At 39.0% G+C, this 27,354-nt stretch overlaps 1 protein-coding gene and 1 non-coding gene across 8 annotated transcripts in view; one reads left to right on the top strand and one right to left on the bottom strand.

The window, feature by feature from the left end:
• The window catches only part of LOC131035677 (uncharacterized), a 376,645-nt gene that overhangs the window by 206,923 nt on the left and 142,368 nt on the right, over positions 1 to 27,354 (bottom strand). For all 7 annotated transcript variants that reach the window (XR_009358274.1, XR_009358273.1, XR_009358275.1 and 4 more), the window contains 2 exons: positions 10,413 to 10,473; positions 10,154 to 10,284 (listed from right to left, as the gene is read on the bottom strand). Coding sequence is in view for 4 of the 7 variants with exons in the window: in XM_059207503.1 (XP_059063486.1) it covers positions 10,154 to 10,284; positions 10,413 to 10,473 (192 nt within the window). In the remaining 3 variants the exon portion in view is untranslated. The remainder of the gene's footprint in view (positions 1 to 10,153; positions 10,285 to 10,412; positions 10,474 to 27,354) is intronic.
• TRNAV-AAC (transfer RNA valine (anticodon AAC)) lies at positions 15,019 to 15,090 on the top strand. Its single transcript has one exon. It is a non-coding gene; the product is annotated as a tRNA-Val (tRNA).

Genomic DNA, 27,354 nt, shown 5'->3' with positions numbered 1-27,354 from the left:
TGCTATTCTCCCTCTGATTTTCAATTGTAGGATTTTCATCTGATTCTACGATTAGATCATCTTTTGCACTTAGAGATAGTTTATAAGCAGCATCTTCTTCAAATTTGACATCTCTACTGATTTCAATGGATCTTCGTCCTGGAATATAGACTCTGTATCCTTTAGTGGTTTCATTGTAGCCAACAAATATGCCTTTCTTCTCGGAAGGTTCCAGTTTGGTTCTCTTTTCTTTAGGAACGTGAATATACACGTGGCAACCAAAGATTCTTAGATGGCTTAAATCTGGTTTATTTCCTATAAAAGCTTCTTCAGGTGTTATATTCTCTAGGATTGAATGAGGGCATCTGTTTTGAATGTACACAGTTGTATTTGAGGCTTCAGCCCAAAATGAGATATGTAGATTTTGATCATGCATCATGGCTTTAGCAGCTTCAATGATGGTTTTGTTTTTTCTTTCTGCAACTCCATTTTGTTGAAGATTATAAGGTACAGTACACTCCCTCTTAATCCCAACAGAAATGCAGAATTCTTTAAAATTTTCAAAGATATATTCACCCCCATTATCTGATCTTAGAGTCTTTATTTTCTTCCCAGTTTGATTTTCCACTAGGGGCTTAAATTCTTTAAATTTCAATAACACTTCATTTGATTCTATGAGTTTTATGAAATAGATCCAAGTTTTCCTAGAGTAATCATCAACAAATATCACATAACACAAGAATCTCCCTAGTGATGGTAATGACATTGGACAACACAAATCAATGTGGACAAGTTCTAGTACAACTTTTGGTATGTGTTCACTTGAGGGAAAGGACCCTTTTGAGTTCTTCCCTAGAGCACATCCTTTACAAGTTCCAACATGATCAGATTTTGGATTGGGTAATCCTATGGTAATTTTTCCTATAGAAGGTAGGGCACTAAATCGAAGATGTCCTAATCTTCTATGCCAAATTTCATTAGAGTTTGATACTTCATGATTAAGTGCTTGTTTTTTAGTATTACATAATTTGTATAAACTACCATCTCTAGATCCTATAGGAATAGCATTCTTTATGTTAGAGTTTTTAGGCCACAGTAGAACTTTATCTTCATGGAAGGTGACACGATATCCTTGATCAGCTAGTCCTGAAATAGAGACCAAATTCCTTTTGATACCTGGTACAAAGAGAACATCTTTCAATTGTAATGTAACTCATGTTCTTAATTGAATTGAGCAGGTCCCAATTCCTTTCACTGGATAGATAGAATTGTAGCCTATTGTAACTTCTTCAATTGAGTGGCTTCAAAGGTTTCGAATTGATCTCTAAAACGGGATATGTGTTGAGATGCTCCACTGTCGATTATCCACATATGTTTGTTTGAGTTTAGTTCGCTTGATAAGGCTAAGAAAAATAGAGTATTCTCTACTTTCTTGACTTCATCTATGGTTGCTTGATCTTTCTTTCTTTTTGGGTAGAACCTGTGAGTGTGTCCAAATTTATCACAGTTGTAGCATTGAATCTTGGAGAAGTCTTTGCTTTTGTGATTATTTCCTCTCTTCCGTTTGAACTTCGTTTTCTTCTCTTTGTTGCTTGTGTTAGCATGTAGTGCTTGAATTTCTCCCCCTTTGTTTGGACCCAATCCTCTTGTGATTAGTCGAGATAATTCTTGAGTACAATCATTCTTGAGTTGATCAAATTTTGGTAGTGTCGAACGAGCACTAATGCCTTGAATAAAGGATTCCCAACTGGATGGTAATCAGTGAACCACGGGGACGCGTCCCCCCCCTTTTTGGGCACGTCCCCCCGTCCGAACTGGATGGTAATCAGTGAACCACGGGGACGCGTCCCCCCCCCTTTTTGGGCACGTCCCCTCGTCCGAACTGGATGGTAATCAGTGAACCACGGGGACGCGCCCCCCCCCCTTTTTGGGCGCGTCCCCCCGTCAGAGACGTCTCGAGACGGGGGGAGGGGGACGCGACGTCCCCCGCCGTCCCGCCACCGCCACCCAAACGCCGTCGAGACGTGGAGACGTCTCCGCGTCTCCCAGGGAGACGTGGAAATGTCTGGGCGTCTCCTGGGAGACGTCTGGGCGTCTCCGTGGCAGACGCCCAGGCATCTCCCGCATTCCCACGCGAAAAAAAGACAGTTTTTTAATTTTTTTAAGTTTTTTTATAACATGTGCTTTTGGGGGGGGGTTAAGGGGTAACCCTAATTGGACGTGGGCCCCACCCTACCACCCAAAACAACACAAAAGCATGTTTATTTTGGATTTCACTCTTATTTTGGAAAACTGATTTTTTTTCCAGCAACTTGAAGAGGAGGAAATACTTGAAAAAGATTGATTGAAGGGGTGAGAAAAGTGAATGCAAGCGTGATAGGAGCTAAAAGAAGCAAAAAGAAGAGGAAGAAGAAGATTCTTCTACATTTTGGAGAGATTTTTCAAGCACAAGGTAGGGTTTTTCAACTTCTTGTTTTTTTTTTGTTTTACTTTCTGATTTTCATTGTTCTATGTCATTTTTGGTTTTTTTTTCCCTATTCATCTCAAGACTCAAAATGAGATTTGATGTTGAATCTTGAGGGCAAAATGATTCATCATTTTGCCCTCAAGATTCAACATCAAATCTCATTTTGAGATGAATAGGAAAAAAATTTAAAAATATATTGTTAAACAAGGCTGATTTTATTTTTATTTTTATTTTTATTTTGTGAAATGCAGTGTCAATTTGAAAATTTCACAATGAGCTCCCAAGGCACGAGTGAAGATAACATGGAAATCCATTCTCATAGTGAGAATGATTCAGAATATGAACCTGAAAATGAGGGGGGTGACCATGGGGCTGATCCTGGAGCCCAATCTAGTTCTATGGCAAGTGCACCAGCTAGTACAGGTTGCCCTTCAGAGTTGTTGGCACCATATGCTAGGGGTCATTTTGATCCTAAGTCTCCTCGAAAACAGTTTGCTTCACAAATATGTAATGTCCCCATTTTGCGAGCATCAGAGTTTGTAAGAATTAGCCTATCATTTGACCCTCGTAGGCTAATAATTATTGATAGAGGGCCTCGTGTGGCAGTTACTTGGTGATTAAAGATATTACTCTTCAGCTGGATTCAGGTTTTGGCCTTTGCACAGGTTTTTTTGACTCAGATTGGCACACTGACTATTTATAGTAAGTTAGTATTTTGGGAGAGTCAGGGTTCCTATTAATAGAAAGACACCTGAGCAGAGCTTATTGGCAGTGTCAACCTTGATTGGGCCTTTGCAGCTATTTCTAGACTCAGTTCCACATACTTACTATTTATAGTAAGTCACTATTCAGGGTTTCTATTTTTAGACAGGCATCCAATCACATGGAGAACAGGGAGAGTCGACTCCTGGCTCAGACGGTTTAGCAATTAGACAAGTACATCAAGAGATATTAAAGTTTAAGTGACTTAAGTGATTTATTTAATATTTTAATATTATTATAAAGTTCTAAAGTAACTTTATAATAATAAAGTCACTTTAATATAATAAAGTGCGTTAAGTGAATAATTTAATGTGGGAATAAATCTTTTATCCCACATTGGCCAGGAAGGTGTTTGAGCTCTCTTAAGGAAAGAATAAAAGGAAAGGCAAGACTTCATTCTCGACATCCAGTTGATGAATAGTATTTTGATTGATTTTTATTGTGGAGCCTAGGGCTTTCGCAATTTTCTTCTTTGATTATAGGAAACGAAAACTTCCTATTGATAGCAATTTTGAAGGTGTGAAATAACACCTGAATTATTGCAGTTGTGGGAAAGAATACTTCTGTTCTTTCATTTGTGCAAATTGGTGAAGTTTTCTACAAGGGTTTGAAGTTTATTGTTGAAGAACATTTATAGTTGGTTGTGAATCATCCTTATTTGGCAACAAATTATTCAAGGTTTTAAGAGCAGATTGCAAGTTTGTTCTTGCTGCTATAGTGCGCGTGAACAGTGCCGTGAACAGTGCGCTACAGTGCCGTGAATAGTGCGCTACAGTGCCGTGAACAGTGCGCTACAGTGCCGTGAACAGTGCGCGTGAACAGTGCCGTGAACACTGTGCTACAGTAGTTGGAGTTCTATAGAAGGGGATTTAGAAAGGTTGAACAGCTATATATATTTGACAAGGGATTTGCATATGAAGAGAATCAAACCAATATACCAAGGCAGCCATTGAAATACCAGGTTTTCTATCTATGGTCATTGTATTAGAAAATCATTACTTCATTGCATCATTTTCTATTATGATTATATCATGAAATATTTGGAGGTTGCATATGTTTAATGGAGATATAATTTGCATATTCCACATTCAACATTGATCAGCCATTTCGCTTTCATGCCAATTGTTTGCTTAAATGTCTAATGGTTGTAGGTGTACTTTGGGATGCATGACAAGTGTTTGTCTTAATGTCAACTAGCTGTACTAGTTAATTTTAGTCATTACATATGTGTGGAAAGGTCTAAAACAGCTAGTATATCATTTCTATAACAACTTTGCATTGTTAGAAGCTTTCCATAACTTCATTTGCAGCCTACAAACCCAAAGAAGACAAAGAAAGAATTCATTACAGCGGCTTCAAACATTGTATGCCAAATGTTTGACAATATTCCTTGGTGTTCATATAAGCAAAACAGGGTCAGATTAGCCAAGGGATATTACAAAATATCAGTACAAGGCACTGCATCACATTCAAGTGGGGGAACAAGGAAGTGGAAGTGCAATATTTGTGACAGAGAATGGTTCGGTAGCATTAGCAGGGTGAATGCACACTTTCTGTTTTGGAGAGGAAAAGGCATGAAACATTGTAAGTTTTTGGAGGAACCCAAAAATATACAGTACAGAATTGAGTTTAACAGGCTTTGGGGGGTTCCAGATGACACAAATATTTCAATGCCTACTACTTTGTCTGCTAGGGCATCACTTCACGACAGCCAAAATGTGCCAGTGCCACATACTTCTCATGCTTCACAGGCGGGAGGAATGATGTTTGGATCTCCATCTACTTCCACTTCTACTGCTGCCAGGGCTGGGAAACGTAGGTTGCATACACCACAGAGCAACCCCATTGTTGATATGTTTAATGTGCAGCTAAGAGATGAGATAGATGAATCCATTGGCAATTTCTTCTTTGCCAATGGCATTCCATTTCATGTTACACGGTCTCCTTATTATAGGAAGATGATGGATATGGTGGCCAAGGGAGGACCATCTTATGTGCCACCAGGGGAGACGAAAATGAGGACCTCGATCTTGGATAAAAGCTATTCCAAGATCAATATTTTGATGGAGAAGATGAAGGCATGTTGGGCGGCATCGGGGTGCAGCATAGTTATGGATGGGTGGACGAACATTAGCCATCGTCCACTCATCAACGTCATGGTCACGTGCAGAGGGCCCATACTTCCTTAGAGCAGTTGATTGTACAGGGCATCGTAAAGATGTTGATTTCCAGTTTCAGGTCCTCAGGGAGGCTATTGAGGAGGTTGGGCCACAAAATGTGGTCCAAGTAGTGACAGATGCAGCCTATGTGTGTAGAGCAGCAGGGAGACTCGTTGAGGCAGCCTATAGACACATTTGGTGGACCCCATGTTGTGTGCATGCCATGAACAATGCACTCAAGGACATGGGGAAGATTGACTGGATTAGAGGAGTGGTCACCGATGCGAGAGATGTGCAGATGTTTATCTGCAACCACCACACTTCACATGCACTCTTCAGGACCTTCGCGAAGAAGGAGTTCTTGAAACCAGTTGAGACTAGATATGCATCCTATTTCATTCTCTTTGAGAGAATGATTGAGTTGCAAGAGGCATTGCAACTCATGGTTATGACTAATGAGTGGAATAGGTGGGCTGAGGCCAAGACAGAGCAGGGGAGAAGGGTGAAGGAAATAGTGAAGAGTGATGTGTTTTGGACTGATGCGAAATACATTGTCTCCATCATTTCTCCAGTATTCCAGGTGATCAAATATGGGGATGGGGATGCACCTAACCTTGGAGAGGTGTATGAGTGCATTGACTCTATGCTTGACCAGATGAGGGCTGCTGTGCGAGTGAAGGACCCCTCTCTAGCATTCTACAATGAGCAAATCCGGCCTATCATTCAGAGTAGATGGGACAAGTTGAACACTCCTTTGCATATGGCTGCCTTTGCCTTGAATCCTAAGTGGTACAAGGCTAGACCGGGTAGAATGACACCGATTGAGGATGATGAGGTGAAGGCGGGTTTCTTTAGGTGCATAGAGAAGATGTTTGATTCCAGAGATGCCGGCACAATGCGCACTGAGTGGGGAAGATTTGCCACTCTTAGAGGTTATTCAGATGCGACAAAGATGGATATAGACACTATGGCACAGGAGGACCCACTTTTGTGGTGGACTTGTCATGGCCCGAAATCTTTGACCACCACTCTAGCCATCCGTCTGCTATCCCAGGTTTCCAGTTCTTCAGCTGCTGAGAGGGAATGGTCTACATATAGCTTCATCCACTCTCTTAAGAGGAACAGACTTACCTCTAAGAGAGCAGAGAAGCTTGTGGCTGTACACAGTGCTTTGCGTCTCATTGACCGCAAGACACTTATGTACAAGGAGAGTCCAGCGGCACGATGGGATGTAGAGCCAGAGGAGCCTTCACAGATTGATGAGGATGATCCTACCACTTCAAATGCAGGGCTAGTTGGTGTGAGCTTGAGGGACCTTGATCCTCAAGAGTCCAGCAGTTCCAATGAGGAGGAGTTCGCAAATGATTAGAGGCCTCCATTAGCTACAGTTTGAGTTTTCACTTTTCAGTTTTGTCATTTTGTATTTGACTCGTCTCTTTTGTAATGCTATTGCTACATGTATTTGTATTTGGCTACTCATTGTAATGATGAATCATGTAATCATCTTTATTATTATAGACTTTGCAATGGCATCAGATATTCATATTTTTGGTTTTCCTTTTTCGATATTCATATGATAGAAATGAGAAATCTCCAATTTGACAATTTCATTTGTCATATTTTATTTACTTTTAGCAATTAGTTACGTATCACTAATCTAAGTAATCTTGGTATTTCCTATAGTTTAATTTGAAATCTAATTCTTATACTGTTATACTATTATACATCTTTTCAAAACTAGTTTTTCAAGTACTATATGTATATATATGAGCACCACCACCCCGCCGCCGTCCCCCCGCCGTCCCCAAATTTAGGCCCTTGGTCCCCCCGTCCCGGAAACGCGTCCCCCTCGTCCCCCCGTCCCCAACGCCCGTGGAACACTGATGGTAATCCCTTAAGTGCTATTAGAGATAGCTCCATATCATCTATATTATTCCCAATAGTTGACAATTGGTCTTTTAATTCTGAAATCCTCATGAAATAGGATGTGATTGTTTCTCCTTTGTTCATGTAGATATGCATTAATTGTTGTTTTAAAGTGAGCAATCTGCTTGGATTATTTATTTCATATGAGTTTTGAATGGTCTTAAACATATCATAAGTTGTAGTTAGTTTTGAGATGGTTGGAAGAATGTGATCTTTAACAGCATCAATTATGATTTTCTTAGCCTTGTTGTTGTGTCTTTTCCAGGTTGTTTTCTCTGGCTCGTCTTTGGGCATCTTAGTATCTTCTTCTATGTATGCATCTAGTTCGAGTTCTTGAAGAATTGTTGTTATTCGGATTCTCCATGAGACGAAGTTGGATGCGCCTTCGAGTCTATCCTCCACTCTAACACTGTTCACCATGATTGATTTTCCTTTGATTCTGAGTGCAAGTCTGAATTTTTTTTAGAAAAGAGGTGTCACTATTTTATTATTTCTCTACCAACGTGGCTCTGATACCATGTTAAGGAATTTCGATCAGAGATAGAGAATACAATAGTTTGGTAATATGTAGTGAGGATAGACTTTAATAAGATCACTGCAATGAATATGTTTTACCTCCGATGTGTATATATATATATAGCTCTAACTATTAATATTATATGATAATATCGACAACTTGCTGGTTCGTGAAACTGCCACAGCTATTGGTTTCAGTTCATAGCAAGTGTCGATGCCTATAAATAAAAGGATGAAGAGTCATGTACACGTAGGGGCATGACTTCTACGTGGCTTATGCCACGTAGAGTAAGCCACGTAGAGTCATGACCCTACGGGGACATGACCCTTCATTCAATGTTGTTATATATTACTTGCTTCAATCTGAATGAAGCTATATCCTTAACATAAACCACCTGCCCACCAAACTACTCTTCAATCAAATTGCGACCTTTATGTCAAGCTAAGGCCCTGAACAAATCCCACTACATCAACTAGGGTGGATTCCTCACCACTAAAGTCAATCTTCCTCAAAAAGGTTATTGTCTTCCAAAAGGCTGAATTGAACAAGGTTCAATTCCCAAACCCGAAGGATTTCACCAGAGAAAAATAAGATATTCTGCATGATGCCAAATGAGCCCCTCAAATCCCTTTAATAATTTTTTCCTACCAATTTCTAGAAAACAACACTTAAAATTCATTTTATTAATTTCAACTTCGTTTTAGCTTCAAAATAGACATTTTCATTGAAATAATGAAAATTTGAAACGCAAGGTCTTTGTTTTATGTGCCCAAGATTTAAAACTTTTTGCCTTGATTCAAGCGAGCTATAACACTAAAGTATATTTTTATATAATTTAAGCATCATTAGTAAAAATAATTAAAATAAGACATCAATGCACCAAATTTGCAAGAATTGATGGAACACATTGAAATAAAAATCTGACTGTGCTGGAGAGATGGAGAGATCCTGATGCTGAATAAAAATAATAATAAATGGAGCCATCTACGCGGATTACTAAAAATAGATGGCCTCTTCGAGATTCTTGGAGAACATACCCGAAGCTCAAAATCTCCCCAGAAAGTGGCATAAGTGTCCTCCGGACTAATTGAGCTCCCTGGTGACATCAAATAACTCATTTGACCAAACAAACACCCACTAATAAAGTCAAAGTCAACTGCAGTGCAAGAGAACCCTAAAATTGGGACATTACAGCCTCCAAGGGACCATTGGAAGACCATATCAATTTTTTATTGACTCAAACAAATTTGGACTTTTTAGACTCAACCATGAAATCAAATTTAACCTAGTATACACTATATGAAACTTCTTGATAGAATCTCCCAAAAAAAGAAAAGGGATTTGTAGATTCAAAGCTACAATACCATATTAAAATCACCTAAAGGACTCACATGAATGAAAACACACAACACCAAAAGACTTTCCACGCAAAATAGAAGCAATGAAAAATGTTATATGCCAATAATGGTACAATACATAAGAGATACAAAGCCAAAAGTTTCTGAAAAATCCTTGTATATATAGGAAAAGGTGAGACAGGACAACATAAGATTATGGCAATTGTCATTATCACATGACTTAGGCCACGAAAATTAACGTCCCAATTAAACTTAACTAGCTAGATGTAAATAAGTCATAAAAAGGAACTAGTTAGGTACTAAACCATGGTCACACCAACAATATATACAACCACAGAAAATGTGGACATTAGAATGAATCCTCATGCAAATATCAATCATTGCTAGAGTCTCCTAGTGACAACGACCATGTGCTAAAAACCAATAAACAAGGATGGCAATTGTAGAAATATGAAAACCTTACTAGGTGTGAATATCAAGATGTTCATTTAGGCCTTTTGGTCATTGAGGCTCCATGACCGTTGGCTACCACACCAAAGGACACAGAAAATTAATGCACCAACAGGGTACAACTAATCAGCAATTTATACCTGGCATAAGTAATAAAGAAAACTGAAAATAAATGAGTTATTTGTAGGTCTACAACAATATTGGCAGTTACATTCTGTTTTTGTAGTTCATATCAGAGAGTTTCTGGTAAAGGAACATATTGTACACTAGTCAGACATAGAACACAAGCCAAATAGCTCAACTTCTACTTAACAAATGCTTGCAATGCTGACATCAAACGTGACCAGAAAACAGCCACAAAAGGAAGGTGACATAAGGTGGAACTGGAAGGACCATTTGAACTTGTGTCTGCTTGAAATTTATGCCTAGGATATACAAAAACAGAAACATCTTTACACTTATATGTAACAGAATCTAAAGGAATACAAACTAGAAACAAAATCAAAAGCAACAGATGATAGTTTTTAATTTTAACCTTTCATCACAGGGAACAATTTTAAAACTTGAGATCTGCCGCTTATAATTATGCACATTCAGTGCATCCATCTTACAGAAATTCCGAAAGTCATGTTCTCCCAGAAACTTCTTACATGCAACTTCCATTCCCTGATAGACATGCATTAATACAAATACGACTAGTTATTCATCTGCTTTTAATTTCAGCATGAAAAATGTATAATGGATTGCAAGATGCAAAATATTGCTCCAACAAATTAACACCTGACCATACTCACCAATATATCAAGGTTCTCACGCAAAAAGTAGTACTTATATTCTCTACTCAAACAGCTAAACCTGAAAATATTAACCTCTTATGAGATTCCAAAATCATAAACTTTAATCTAATAAAAAACCAACAAATATTTGCAGAGTAAAACCTCATGAAAGGTAAAACCTGCATACGTGACTAAAAGGCTAATCCCTTAAAGAAAACAGAAAGTTCAAGAGTATAACAGTAAACACAATTTAGAATGTTATAACCATAACATTGTAATAACAAATAATGTAAGGTTGAATATTCACAGATACAACAGCAAACTCATAAAATAAAATTAAAACTTGAAGCATACTTCTATAAAGTGAATACAATTAATGAAAATTGAAGGTTCACAGATATGACAGAATTGAGAAGTAATGCCCAGAAATACCTCAATAAAAAAGAAAATACAAAATTATTATTATTATCGAAAAGCCTTATTAAGTTATAGAAACCAAGGGGTCAGAGAATAGTACAAGTGCTAGTGGCCATCAGCTATAGCTAATGAAATTGTTCCTTTATTTTAATAGCCTGTAAACAACTATCATGGAGCACTAAAACACAACTGTATTTGAATTGTAGTTGTACTCCAATACAATGAAAGATGGACTGTAACTGTAAGAACCCACACCTGGTGGACTCTAACCAACCACAATTTTCTGCCTTTGTTTGATTTTTCAATGTTTTCAGTGTTTGGGTTTTGCTTGAGTTTTCAATGATGTTTCACCAATGAATAAAGAAAGTGCAAATAACATATGCTGCAAACTAGAGTATGGAAATGAGAGCTACAGCCATAAGCATTTTATCGAACATTTGCCATGCAATTCCTATTATGAAATGTTGACTTTCAGCTAGGGACATTAAGACAAACAGTTATCTTGCAAACTGAAATAAATACTACAAATATATCATATGCAACTCCTTTTTATTGATGTCCCAATTACCACAGATATGAAAGGGCCAAGACTCTCAGCTGACAGCTGAATATGATATGAAACAAAATACCCAGGTCTGAGTACAATGGCAGCATACAACCAACTTCGAATGTCTATTAAATACTGAAATTAAATGCAAGAGAACCTGATCCAATGAAGCGCCTACGTTGTGGGTAATGTAGCAACTCAAATACCATGTAAATTGTGAAGTAACATGTGTGGCTGCTGCTGCTATAGTACGGCCTCCAACAATTATAAATTCTGCCCAAATTCCAATGTCATGACAGCAGCAACTAATCTGGAAATGAGCAGCAATTAAAACCCTCGAAGAACCCTTGAGTAGACTCAACTAAGATGCAATATACTGTAGCAATTTTACTATTCACATATCACTGTAGCATTTCACTATTCACGAGTTACTGTTCATGCGCACTGTTCATGGCACTGTAGCAGTGGATGAAATAACTTGCAATCTGCTCTTAAAACCTTGAATAATTTGTTGATAATCTCTCCCAACAAAAATGATATAACTCCATGTGCCAAAGAAGGATGATTCACAACCAACTATAAATGTTCTTCAACAATAAACTTCAAACCCTTGTAGAAAACTTCACCAATTTGCACAAATGAAAGAACTGAAGTATTCTTTCCCACAACTGCAATAATTCAGGTGTTATTTCACACCTTCAAAATTGCTATCAATAGGAAGTTTCCGTTTCCTATGATCAAAGAAGAAAATTGCGAAAGCCCTAGGCTCCACAATAAAAATCAATCAAAATACTATTCATCAACTGGATGCCGAGAATGAACTCTTGCCTTTCCTTTTATTCTTTCCTTAAGAGAGCTCAAACACCTTCCTGGCCAATGTGGGATAAAAGATTTATTCCCACATTAAATTATTCACTTAACGCACTTTATTATATTAAAGTGACTTTATTATTATAAAGTTACTTTAGAACTTTATAATAATATTAAAATATTAAATAAATCACTTAAGTCACTTAAACTTTAATATCTCTTGATGTACTTGTCTGATTGCTAAACCGTCTGAGCCAGGAGTCGACTTTCCCTGTTCTCCATGTGATTGGATGCCTGTCTAAAAATAGAAACCCTGAATAGTGACTTACTATAAATAGTAAGTATGTGGAACTAAGTCTAGAAATAGCTGCAAAGGCCCAATCAAGGTCGACACTGCCAATAAGCTCTACTCAGGTGTCTTTCTATTAATAGGAACCCTGACTCTCCCAAAATAGTAACTTACTATAAATAGTAAGTGTGCCAATCTAAGTCAAAAAACCTGTGCAAAGGCCAAAACCTGAATCCAGCTGAAGAGTAATGTCTCTAATCACCAAGTAACTGCCACACGAGGCCCTTTATCAATAATTATTAGCCTATGAGGGTCAAATGATAGGCTAATTCTTACAAACTCTGATGCTCGCAAAATGGGGACATTACAGTAACATTGAAGCAAATCAACAGCTGCCTTATAGTAGCTGCATTAAAATTTTGTATTTTGGAAAAGGATGAAAGAAAGTCAACTACAAGAACCTAAAGACACAAATATATAATTCTTCTTGATAGGAATGCCGCTTAGTCAAGTTTTAGCTCCCTGATCTTATGAAAATCACCCTTAATCAAAATTTAGCTGCATTCCCAGTTTTCTATTTTACCAAAGGATGAAAGAAAGTTGGCTGCAAGAACTTGAAGCCACAAATATATACTTCTTCTTGATAGGAAGACCCCTTAGTCAAAATGTAGCTCCCTGATCTTATGAAAATCACAGCTAGTCTCTAGCACAACTTTTCTCTGTAATATTCCATTTAATATGAACAAGGACATCTCCTTTAGGCAAGCTCTGATTTTCTTGAGCATCTTGGGCCATTTTTTACATTGCAGAATAACTTTTATGAGCATGCTTATTCACATATTTACATTACCTTCTATCAAATGCACTATTTATCTTATTCAGTCCAAAGAAATTAGATTTATCAGAGTGAGGTTTACTTGTCATTTAATTTGTGGCATCCTCAATGGGAAAATTCAAAACAATGAATAAAATTGCTACAGTCAAATCGCACTATATCAGGGTGAAAGAATAGGTCTCAACACAGGCTAATCAGAGAAACCTGAATTCCATTTATAGGAACTTGTAAAAGTTGGAGTAGATGAGAGTACATTTTTTGAGCAAAGAGTGTTGGCAGAAATTATTTATCAACAACATTCCAGACCACTCAAGTGGCCTAGGCCCCATATAATTTTTCACAAATTGTTGATAGCAATGGTTTCAGCACACAATCTTTATCCTGAAAATCTACTCTCATCACCATGGACTATGGGAATATAAAATCTCTTATGGAAGGTGGAATTTATATGATCATACCACCTTTAATAATCTTGCAACTTTATAACCATCACTAACAAATATGGCTTTGGATGAAATATATGTGAGTCAGAATTTAGGAACAACACAGTGACGATGAGGTGGAATACTGAACAGAATATTAACTCAAAACTCAAACTGAGTTGATGGCTTACCACTTTAAATATAACTGGTAATATTAACTGCTAGAATGATAGATATATACACTAGGGCACAAGTAGTAATTGTTGTGCTTTGCACACACTGCCCGTCACCGACAGGGTCCCCCCTTTTCTTGGGGGTTTGGTTTTCGTCTCGCCCCTGGTGTGGGATTTTGATTTTTATTCGCTAAGGAGATGCAGGAGTTAGAAGTGAGGAAATGATCCTAAAGGAGAGTGAGCCCGCCTGCTTCCTTAAGTCCTGAGGAGTTCGTGTCAAATGTCAAGCATGATCCCACTCGTAAAGGGAAGGTTGAATCATGAATCGTATGAAGAGATAGGGCGATTTTTAATTTAGATTGCAAAGCGAACCGTGAATGAAAAAAGGAGAAAATGTCAGAAAGTCTCATAATTTTAATGTTCAAAATTCTCACAAAGGAGACTATTTCGGCTAAGTTGGCCGAATTGCCAAGGAGATGTAAACTTGAAAAAATTGCCTAAGTCCCCCAGTTTGCAAAATCAGCTAAGAGGGCGAAAATGTCAATCATTTATAACTTGAAAAATAAGCCCTTTTGGCCAAAATATTATAAGTCTTCTTCTAGGCGTTTTTATAATTCAAAGTTTGCAAAAACCCTCCTAAGTCTGAAAATCGCGAAAAGTGAGAAAGGCGATTAATTCAAAATTTGCAAAAGGCCTCCTTAGGCTGAAATCGCGGAAGGTAAGTTGTTTTCTTAAACATTTTCAAAAGGGCCTCTCAGGCCGAAAATGCAAGGGATGAAGTAAGGCGTTTTTATAATTCAAGTTTGAAAAAACCCTCCTAAGTCCAAAAATCGCGAAAAGTGAGAAAGGCAATTAATTCAAAATTTGCAAAAGGCCTCTGTTGGTATTGGAAATAAGCCACACCCGAACCGACGATGGACTGGTCCAAGAGGGGCCAGTAGCTCAGTGGTAGAGCACTCCAGCAGAATATGGAAGGTCCTAGGTTTGAGTCCTAGCTGGTCCATGTCTCAACATGGTATTAGAGCCAGGTCTAGGCTAGGAGCCCCAAGCACACGAGAGGTATGGCTTAAGGGGGGGGTGTTGGTGTTGGAAATAAGCCACACCCGGACCGACGATGGACTGGTCCAAGAGGGACCAGTAGCTCAATGGTAGAGCACTCCAGCAACATATGGAAGGTCCTAGGTTCGATTCCTAGCTGGTCCATGTCTCAACAGCCTCCTTAGGCCGAAATTGTGGAAGGTAAGTCGTTTTCTTAAACATTTTCAAAAGGGCCTCTCAAGCCGAAAACGCAAGGCATGAAGTAAGGCGTTTTATAATTCAAAGTTTGCAAAAACCCTCCTAAGTCCGAAAATCGCGAAAAGTGAGAAAGGCGATTAATTCAAAATTTGCAAAAGGCCTCCTTAGGCCAAAATCGTGGAAGGTAAGTCATTTTCTTAAACATTTTCAAAATGGCCCCTTAGGCTGAAATCGTGGAAGGTAAGTCATTTTCTTAAACATTTTCAAAATGGCCCCTTAGGCCGAAAACCGAAAGGAGGGAGAGAAAGGCGTTTTCATTAAACTCGAAACCTTGCAGAAAGGCCTTTTCAAGCCGAAAACGCGAAGTGCAAATAATAAGCAGGCGTTTTCATAAGGTATCAGGTTTCCAAAATCTCCTTGCAAGCCAAAGTTGCATAAATGATAAAACCCAAGAAAGGCCCAAGTCACGTCGAAAGGAGAAAACGAGGCGTTTTCAAAGTTTGCATAATGGCCTTGCAAGCCGAAATACGAAATCGCGAAGTTCAAAAGGAAGGGCGTTAAAAGTTTTAAATCTTGTAAAGGCCCTTTCTTGGCCGAAATCGCGTCACACGAAAGGAAGGGTGTTTAACTCAAAATTTGTAAACTCCTGAAATCTCCTTGCAGGCCGAAATAAGATATCGCAAAACAAGAGGGGGCATTTTAACTTCGGGAGTTTGCAGAGCAGAGGGTGTACTCTCCAAACGCCTCTTTCGGGCTAAAGTTTGAAGTAGCGGCGTTAACCATCTTATTCGCCAGAGTGCCCAGAGTTTTAAAATCGTAAACATCAGCATTTGGCCGAAGGTCATTCTACGTTGGTGCTAGCGGGGATGGTGCTAGCTAACTTCACGCCTGAAGCCCTTGGGGAGGCATTTGATATCCCATTTCCAGATAACCCAATTGCTACAACTATTGATGAGGCGCAGGTCGCTTATGACATGAATCCTGCTAAATGCAAAACATTGATAAACGAGGAATGGTACAAAGAAAGAAGACCCCCAAGCATTAGAATCAATAAAAAGACCCCCAGAAGCAATTTTCACAATGAGTATACCTTACTCAACCGGGTCATGGGACTTCCCCAATCTAATCTTTTTGAGGAATGGATGTTCTACTTTATTCAGCAGGTCTTCGCTGGGAAGTCTACGTTCGACTAGGCTCAGATTATCAGCGACAATATCCATACACAGCTGATTGAGCTTGAAGAAAAAAAGTACTTTGCCATGACTTCCTGCTTGGTCTACATGTTTGCCCGACACCAGCCTTTGACGGGGTTAATTAAGAAAGGTGAGATCGGGAATGGGCCGAATCAGGCGAAGGTGTATGAATGCTACCCTTATCTGCATTAATATGACATTGCCAAAGAGAAAAGAATAACATCGCATACGCAATTGGTCAGTATGAGCGTGTTAATGATGCCTTTACAATGCGCCTAGTCAAAGTAATGCAAGGAGGATTGCATATAAGGCTCTCAGAGCAGGCTATCACTTTGATCCAGAGATATGGTGTGTGGTTTATCTAGTTTCCCAAGTTCACTTACATCAGAATAGCAGGCTTTGAGGGACCACCATTCCAACTTCCGTGCTATCCATCAGATAAAATAGTCCTCATGGAGGTTGCAAGATAGGCACACCCAGCAGGCAATCTACTCAGAGATAAGAAGCAATCCGGGTTCACCTTCCCCATGACTTTGGGTACCCTTGATGTGCACTTAAAAAATTTGGTGCAAGTTGAAGAGTCATTTGCTGAATTAGCGTCCTATGGCTTACAGGAACATTTCCCTAGGAAATGCTTTGATCATGATAATTTGGCAAAAAGAGCTTATGGCAGGCACTACAGGGCCAAGGCGTCAATAGAGGACTATTGGAGCAACTGTTCCAATGACTTTGAGGTCCGTCGGCGTGAATATTCTAGGCTAAGTGTTCAGCAAATGTGGCTTTATGAGTACCGCCAGGTCCCAGATCAGGTGACGGACTATGGAAATTGCTTGCAAGTTTGAGAATTTGAGGCAGTCAAGAACCTCTTGCCAGGCATTGATTGGACTCAGGACCCAATCACAGATTTTGAGGCAGTTATGGAAGCTCCAAGGAGGTATACCGATTACTGGCTATCCCAACAAATTGAGAGACTGACCCATGAAGGGACCCAATTCACATACAATCTAATGGGTAGTCTCGATTCCCAGTCTTTGGAAGATGAAGGAACCTCAAGCGCGCCAAAGGAAGAGGTTGAGAAACCTGGAAAGAAGAGAAAGAAAGCAAGGGCCAATAGAGGGACTCGAACATCAAAAAGAACAAGGAGAGAAAAGATCCCCATCAGGAGGCCGGAGGTTACTTCATCATCCAGGGACCCCAGTTCAGAGGATGATGTGGTCGACCTTAACTACATACCCGCTCCACCTTCACAGAGTGATCTTGCTGCATTCAAGGCAAATAGTCCTCAAACACAAGGTGACCAAGAAGAAGAGGTAAGGGTCATTGGCCCTGATGAACCTGGAAATCAGGTTGAAGAGGGAGAGATTGCACCTGATCAGGAGACTGGTAAGCATGAACTCACACAGGGAAGTAGGCATGAATTGCAATTGAATAGCGGCGACAAGGATGACACCACTGTTGAGGGAGAACAAAAAGGGGATGAGACTCAAGAACCCAACAAAACTGAGGAGCAACCATTACAGGAGGATACTCGGCAGTTGTTCGGCGAGGTAGGAGAGAACTCAACCATGAGTAAAGGATTGGATACTGCATCCGTTCCTTCTATGACCGATCAATTGCAGGTAGGCAGTGAGTCAGCTGAAGCCTCCAAAGAACAGAGTGGGAATCTGGCAATTACATCTGGACAGACCATCCCTCAAGACTGGCTAATTGCTCGTGCGCAACGGAAAGCAATTGTCAAGCCACCAATTAACCTGGAGGATATCTTCTCTCGAATAGGAGAAATAGCAACCTGCCCACAATTTAAAACTATGTCAATACTACTGATACCTTATCATAGCAAGCAAATTTTAGAGTCTACTCTTCTATTATATCAAAAATAAGAAATTGCAAGAACCTGTGAGCAAACAAAATTGTCTTGCCAATATTCTTTGTCAATGTTGGAATTAATCTTGAATTAGGCCTTGATACATTTGCACTTCATATATACATAAAAACTTCTCTATTGCACATTAGAACTTTCATTTTTTCTAAATATATGCTCTTCTTTTATAGCTAGAATTAGGATGATGCATAATACGCATTGAACTATGGGGACGCATCCCTCCACACCATAATCCTAGATTTTGTGGGACGGCAATGTTTCCGGTATGCAAGGAGTCGGGGGAAACACCCCCCACTGCATTGCCATTGTCGCCAAGACGTTAGGGGCATCCTGGGGACTCCTAGGAGTCTCCAATGGCCCCCAATTAGAAACTCCAATTGAAAACAAAAAATGGTGATAAAATTGTGAAAATGACATTCGTAATGAAAAATTTTGTGAGATTTTGGAGGCCTTATTTGTGCTTCTTGTGGGGGTTCCACCCCTTACTCTATCCTGCATCACAAAAAAAGGTCAAAAAAAAAGGAAAAAACTCCATTGATTTGAAATGCACCAAAAAACCTAGCCACGAATTTACAATCATTGAAAAACTAAGAGAAAAGGCCACAATTTTTTAAACTGTCCAAAAAATGGTAAAAAAAACTAGATGACCACACCAAAAAAACCACATAATACAATATCCTATCACACTTGGCAAAAAAAAAAGCTTCATAAATCTTGTTAGCCAAGGAAAAAACCCACAATTTTAATTTAAAATAGTCAAAACAGGTACAAAAAAGTCAAAGCGGCATGCAGAAAACCTTCTCATGGGTTCAGAAAATACATAAAAAGGTTGCAAATTGAGCTGATAGTAAGTGTGAGTTCTAGAAAAACCCTTCACCGCAATTGTCCAAAAAAAACCTACGCAATTGTGACAAGAAAAGAGTCATGATTTTCAAGTAACCCCCACGTTTTCAACAGTTGTGTTGTGATGTTTTCACACATTGCACCATTGCAAATTGGGACCCCCACTTTTTTTTTGCCTAGCTTAGGTGTTTGTTGGCAATTTGGCACTAAGTTGTCACTGATGTCAACCAGTCTGAAGGATGGTTACCTGTTTATGATGAATGTTAAAGTTGTCTCACACCACCGGAGTTGAAGATGTGCTACCGATATAGGGTGCTCTACCGGTTTATAGAAGAAGAAAGCTCTATCGACAAAGAGTTGTACCGGTATGTGTTGGTGGGCCATGTCTTGATCATTGTGGCGCCATGTGAAGCAGAGGTGGCAAACGTGTTATGGTTGGTGAAGCCTCATCGACAAGGTTGATGAAACAGATAATCGCCATTAATGGAGGAGCCACAAATCACGGGATTGTATCTGACTGATTGCGGCTCGAGGAAGAAGGAATGACAGAGGAAGATCAGAGAGTAGTTGGCACCTGAATCTATGCAAGGGAAATCCGATTCAAGAAGTCCTCGAAAAAGAAAACTTCTGAAGCGCTTTATGTGTCGACTGATTTCGTGACAGAAGATCTGATTCGAGATTGCCATTTCCAGAAAATGTGCATTGGATAATGGAAACCATGTGCAGGTGCATCCTTCTAGGACAGGTGATCGATTCGAGATTGCCATTTCCAAAAAATGTGCATTGGATAATGGAAACCGTGTGCAGGTGCATCCTTCTAGGACAGGTGATCGATCCGAGATAGGTAGGATTGGATCTCATGAAGATTGTGTCCAAAAGAGGAAACCCTAACCGCTCAAGTTTTTGAATTACGTTCTGGTAGGAAATCACCATTTAAGAAATGAGAGCTCAAAACAAAAGAAGAACTGATGTTGCGAAACAGGTGAAGGGTAGAGAGAGTAAGCAAAGAAAAGAATTGTGAGCCTTAGAAAGAATTCTAAGAAAGTTGCAGTGTGCGTGAGCAAGCATACCGGTGAGAGGATTCTATCGGCAGTTCTATAGTCTTGCAGTTGAGCCTAACCGGTAAGGGGTAGCAGAGCAGGCAGCATCCTACTGTGATCTTGTGTGTTAGAGGGAAAGAAAGATAACAGAGGTTGAGAAACAGAACAGTAATTCCACAACCGGTAGTGTGAGTTTCTGTGGAGGAGAAAAGACTGTCAATCGGTAGAGTGTCATTTGATCAAAGAGTTGCAGAATTCATTTGCAACAAGAAGCCTTAATTGTATTCAAATAGTATTTCATATACATCGCCAAGTTGAAGCTTGGTGCAGGGGTTGGTGCCCTAAAAGTGCAGGGGTTGGTGCTCCTTGGGTTCGTGCCCTTAATCTTTGTAAGTCAGTGTTTTACCTGTGAGGCTGGATTGGAGCAGTAGACTCCAGTAGCTTTTCTCACCGAGGTTTTTCCCATATTAGGTTTTCCTCGTAAATCTGGAGTTGTGAATCACTTGTGTGTGAATGATCTATTTGGTTCTCTCTCTTGTATTACCGGTATGACTACTTAAAAGTTAAGTGAGTAATTGATACTTTGAGAGTAGTTTAGAAAATTGATAAAGCCAGGAACCACTGATTCACCCCCCTCTCAGTGGTACTCAGTGTTCAACAGTGTTTTAGAAAATTAGCTTGGCAGTACTCTCCTAGACGCTAATCTTTTCTCTTGAGAGAAGATCAATTGTGTGAATGACAGAGTCGAGGAACCTAGGAAAGAAAAGAGGCATCCGAATAAGAATGCAAATCTTGACCCTAAGGTTAGAGATCTCATAATATTTAGGGAATTTTGTGAAGCCAAGAGGCATGAGGTACCTAGGAAAGAAAAAAGGCATCCGAATAAGGACTTAAGAAACAAAGTAAATAAAGTAACTCTTACCCATTTCGATGGATCAAACAAAATCACAGCCCATGTATGGTTATAGAAATTAAATACCTATGTAACCCTCAGTCCAATGATTGAAGATGTGTAAAATCCCTTTCTAACTCTGATCCAAATTTGTTGATTAGAGGCTCAAGGAATATTGTCAAACACTTTGCAGACAATGTCTGAACTTGCTATTATGAGTTTCTGTCTGTATTGTTTCGGTCTTGTATGCTACACTTGATGTTTTTGAATGCTTCTAGCAATGCAAGATTGAGTAACAATGACATAGAAATGATATGCCAGTTGATTTTATGACTTTTCACATGCATATAAATGACTGAAAATGTTAACTTCAGCTACTTGACAAATTATCAAACACTTGGCATGCATCTATTCATCCCAACATGAAGGTACAACAAAAGACACTTACAGCCAATAGACATTTAGACAAACATGTGGCATGCAACCTTGTATCTCCTTTAGATGCAACTCAAGCATAATGCTGATATACAACTGATTTTAATGAATTGATGATGAACATGCATGTATATCACCATTGGCATTTTAACAAACACTTAGCATGCAAACTAGAAATTATATGGCAGCAGCATAATGATGTCTTTATAAATTTTGGCATTTTAACAAACACTTAGCATGCAAACTAGAAATTATATGGCAGCAGCATAATGATGTCTTTATTAATTATTCTCACACCAAATAGTTACAAAGATATAGCATGTAATTCCCAGTACTTATGATAGCAAAATTAGAGAACCTAGTATGTAAAATGCCTATTGCAAATGATGGTCCCCACTCTACAATGTATATAATCTGCCAATTAAACGCGTCCTTGTTGTAGCTGTATATAATCTGCCAATTAAATAATTGATTTCCTGATGTATAATGGCAACCAATATGAATCTCTAGGTTTGTTGTAGATATACCTTCCAATCCTTCAAACCCTAGATGAAATCTTCCACCTATTAGCACAAATTGGACTCCTGGATGAAGCCCACAGTCAAGCAATGATTCAGATGATAATTTCACAGCCTCAAGATTGCTAAACACTGAAGAGGTTACGTTCTCCAATGCTGGAAGTGTTGGAAACCCTCGGTTTCTTCCCACCACTCAAGAAAGAAGAATAACAAATGCTCAATCATAATGAAATCAATTTCATTGAGGGAGTATTTATAATTCCTCCTTAAGGCTCGATTTCCCATAAAAGACATATTAATAACATTTAAAATGTTATTTCATTAAGACTTGGGGAAAACACTTAACATTTCATTAAGATTGGCATTCATAATTAATTCCTCAAATGGCCCCCTTTTCATGATGAATTGACCCTCAAGTTATAACTTATATTATCACCTTTTAATAAATAATTATCATTTAGACCAATTAAACATTAATAACTCCTCGAATATTCATTATTTTTCAATCCCGTCTGAACCAGAGGGTCAATAACTGCATCCACTGCGCATCTGACTGCCTTACTAAAAATAGTAAAGGTTCCTCTCAATCAACCACCAACTTACTATAAATAGTAAGTGTGTGAAACAAAGTCAAATGAAGGCCAAACTAAACCAAACAAAGAGCAATCCTGAACACTTCTAACCTCTGAAATGGGAATAAGCCTCCTGTACTACCAACTGGAACCCTCTAACCATCAATCTTAGCCTACGAGGGCCAGAAATTGGCTAATCAAATCATAAACCATATCATCCAAAAAAGGGGACATTACAAGATATCGTCCAATTTGCTATCTTACACTTAGAAGGATTGGCTCACGAATGGTGGCACCATAGAATCTACACCCAATGACACCAAAATGTCACTTCCTATGATGAATTCTCACAAAAGCAAATAAAAAGGTTTGATAGAAAACACCCCCAGGAAGACTTTAAAAGCTAACTCAGCTGAAACAGCAAGGAATGGTAGAAAGTTACATAGCTGAATTCCAAAGAATCTCAATCTGAATCTCAGGAGTTGATGAAGATAGACTCACTTATCTATTTGTTGAAGGATTAAAAGATTTACTTAAAGGATTGGTAAGTGCTCTTAATCCAGTAACTCTTGAAGATGCCATTGAAAAAGCCTTGAGACTGGAAATTTCATCAGCAAGTAACAAACCTACAAGCAGCCATACCAAAAGTTTCCACAAGAAAGATGGATTTCACAAAAATTTCTCTACCAAGGAATAACATGATGATCTCAGAAGAAAAAACCTAAGCTACACATGCAAGGAACCTTGGGAACAGTGGCACATTTGTCGTAAACAAGACTTTGGAAAGAAAAACCCATGCTACAAATGTAAGGGGGAGTGGGCACTTGGGTAGACATGTGAAAAGAAGGGTCGAGCCTAAATGATAGAAGCAACCACTAATGGAGAAATTAAGGAGAATCCAAGCAAGAAAACAAGGTATGACAAAGGATATCTTAAGAACATACAATCAAAAGAAAAAGGGACAACAAACAAATGGAGCTTTATGGAAGAACAAACCCAGTAATCATGATGCCCTCCTATCCTTAAGATCTCAAAGCATATCAACTTGAACGTTTCTCTATCAAGTAAAAGAACAACCTCTCCATTAGACATTGCAAGGTAAGAATAAATTGATGAATGTATTCCAGTCAATAAGAAGGGTTTGATAATGCATATATTCATACTTCATGTATGCTTCATGTCTTCATACATTCATACTCTGTGTCTTCAAGTGTAGGCTCTATATTTTGCTCTATATTTTTTAAGTTAATCTAGAATATGTAAATAACGAGAAGGAACCAAAGAGGATATGAACATTGCATTTGAGGTCATAAATGTGTGTAATGCTTCTAATCCTCATACATAAGTTCTTATCTTAACGTAAGAGATATCTAGGATATTGTGCAAACATTTACAAATCCTCCAATTAAAAAAAGGGGGCTTAACTAAATTCAAGTTGCTTAAGGACAAGCAAATTTGAGAGGGGAGGATTGTGATGTCCCTAGTTCTGAGACCAAACATGGTGTGGTCCAAGCAGAGCAGACCTAGGAGACATTTGTGTCAATCAATAGCAAAAACAATAATTAGATGCGTATGTCTTTGGAATTTTTCATATATAGCAATAGTCTTGAGAAAGTTCCTGGTATTATCTTTATAAATTACAACAAAATTCAAAGCCAGTACAATGTAATGTTCCCGTATCAGTTTTGTCAACAACGCCATCGATTTTCTTGCCTATGGAGGCAATAGCAGTTGATATGTTAATATTTAATTAATATTAATCTAAGTTACCGGTTCTTCCCCTTTTGGCCTAGGTTCGGATTCTCGTTCTTTCCCGGTCCTGGTTCTCCCCAGGTTCTCCTTGGGTTCCTCTCGAGTCCTTCCCAGGTGGCCGGGTTCCCTGTGGGTCCTACGTGGGTCCTGTGTCGCAGGACCCACAGGGAACCCGGCCACCTGGGAGGGACCCGGGTGGAACCCAGGTTGAACCCAAGAGGACCCGAGTGAACCCAAGAGGACCCGCGTGAACCCAAGCCCGTGGTTTCCAAAAAACAGGGCCACGGGTCAAAAAAACAATAAAAAACAATAAAAAAAGACTTTTTAAAATAGTTTTTTAATAATTAAACTCTAATTCGCCCCTTTATGACTTTTTAAAAAAGACTTGAAACTTGAATATTATCTTTTTTGCAAATTATGAATATGATATTATCTTTTTTGCGATATATGAATATTTATTGGCATTGGCAATTAATAATTATGGATTTATCATTTATCATTTATCATTTATGTATGGAAAGTCACATTGTATATTTTATTTTTGTATGGATTGTATATATTGAACATATATATAATATATGGGTATATATATATAATTAAAATATATATATATATATATATATGTACGGACGAACCCGTACCTGTACCCAAGATTTATTTTTTTTGCCGAATCCGCGAATCCGAACCCGAACCGGTAACTTAGATATTAATAAGTGTTTTGAAGGAGTTTAGGAAAAAACAACTCTACAACTCCCAAGGATCACCTGCATGCAAACCTGTCACAAAAGGAGAGAAGCAAAAACAAAGCTATGGAAGCCAAAATTCAATGATCCAAAAAAGAGGAGTCATATTGATTGTGCAAGAATAATGCAATACAATTACTTAAATTACAAAGAGATAATCTTTGTAAAAGGATACTAGAAACCCTAAAGAATTATAAGATGCCTAAGTTTAGCTTAAGCATAGAGTATAATAGACTAATAATTAAATAAATAATTATTAGCCACAACATGATAACTCTAACACCCCCCCTTAAGATGAACTTAGGGAGTAGCTAAAAACAACTAAGGACTAAAAAATGCATGAAAGTAACAATGGGTCCCGGCAACTAGGCCTGATGAGGTACCCAAGTACAAAAGATCTCTCACAATTGGAGAAAAGGAGAAAACCTCATGGGAAAAACTCCTCTCCTAAAGAGAGAAATACAAGTGAAGGACTAAAGAAGCCTCCAAACAAGCGAATGTCATAGAAAAAAGGAACAAAGGATGAACATGAAGAACACCACTGAAGCATGAAGCTACAAACACTGTCGAAGAATAATTGTCGATTTGAAGAACCTCCACTGAAATAGAAGATGATCAGGTAGAGAAGACTATAATCTGCATGAGTGCCCTCAAATAACACTACTCGAATCAAATGGCAAACAAAGGCAAACAACTGAACTTGAAGATACAAATGGCAAAAACACCAAAGTCTAAAGAGATGATCAATCGAAGATGGAAGGTTGCCTCTAAAAAAAAGGAATGAAAAAGTGTCCATATGGTAAATGATCCATCTCACCGAAATGCATAGGTAACCAGCCACTGCATCTGTCTAGTACATAGGAACAAATACTTAATAGATAGCTCACTCCAACAAACCAAGGAAGCATTAGAACCAACAACACACAAGAGAAACCCCCCCATTTGCTAACAAGGGAGAGGTGACAAGTACATTGAAACTGAATGCCAAGAAAAACTGCATGACGAAGAACCAGGAACATCAAGAGTGCAGCAGAAAGTACAAACACATATAAAGGCTAGTGTCATGGAAGGAACACTCACTTGACACACATCATGAGGCTAATGTCGTGGAAGGAACATGTTGTGAGGTATTCACACATCGCCCCATTGCAAATGGGGACCCCCACTTTTTCGCTTTCTAGGTTAATTGTCTTAGCTTAAGTTGGTTGTTGTCGAGTCTTTGTTGTTAACCTTTTGTTCGCAGTTGCTCAGGACTTAGCCAAGTCTTTCTCTTTTGGAGATGAAGTGAGGTTTAACATTCCCTTTGCCCAATCAAGGCATAATCCCTTCCACTTATCCCAATCCTGTCAGTGGGTGCCCAAACCCAATCACTCCCATTTCCATTTCCACCTCCCTTAACACTCTTCCCTTCTACTTGTCATACCTTCTAACTCACCTACCTTCCTATCCTCTATCCTCCATCCACCTTTCATACCCCATGCCTTAACCTCCTTCACATCTCTACATAAACCTACCACTTCCATGTCCCTTACCTTACATCCCATCTTCTAACCTATACCTTTACCTGCCTAACCCTCTCCCCATCCTAGTATACTCATCCACTACCCTTCATCTACATTTACACCTACCTTTGCCCACACCTACATCTTCCACCCTCCTATCTCCATACCCCTTAGCCTACAACATTCTAACCTCCTTACCTACTTAATTATTCCCATTTCCCACCTTTATTCCTAATTACCTTCTTCCTACCCACACCTTTCCACTTTATCACCTACCCCCATCCTAGCCTACCCATATTCTATCCCTATCCTAACCTACCACCCTACCCCTTACCCTCCTAGCCTACCCATATTCTATCCCTATCCTAACCTACCACCCTACCCCTTACCCTTTTTCCTTGCCCCTTATAACTCCCATTATAACCTACAGCCCCTTTACCCTTTCATTACCCCCTTATACCTCCCATTACATTTTATTCCCCAACCTCCCCTAACTCCATCCACTACCACTTATACCTCCTAACCCCACGCATCTCCTACTTCCATCATTTATATCCCTTATGTCCCCCTTTCCTCCAACATCCCATTTCCCCTCTTTCTCCACGTAGCAGCTTCCCTTACCACTCCTCCCCTCATATTTCTCTCCACCGTATCATATCATCCTTTTGGGCCCCACACACTCAAAAATGGAGAATCAAATAAGATTTTTAAAGGACCTTCCTTGCTGGGACCCACCGAGCTTTAGCCTGGGGATTTTAACTGTTTTTTAATTACCATGCCACATATTGCTTGGGCATCACAAAATCTGAAATGGAGATTTTTAAAGCTTGTTTTAAGGCATGGTATTTCCTTTGACTTT

This window comes from Cryptomeria japonica, chromosome 6 (genome assembly GCF_030272615.1).
Source record: "Cryptomeria japonica chromosome 6, Sugi_1.0, whole genome shotgun sequence".
Classification (NCBI taxonomy): Eukaryota; Viridiplantae; Streptophyta; class Pinopsida; order Cupressales; family Cupressaceae; genus Cryptomeria; species Cryptomeria japonica.
This window is presented reverse-complemented; position numbering and strand designations above follow the sequence as displayed.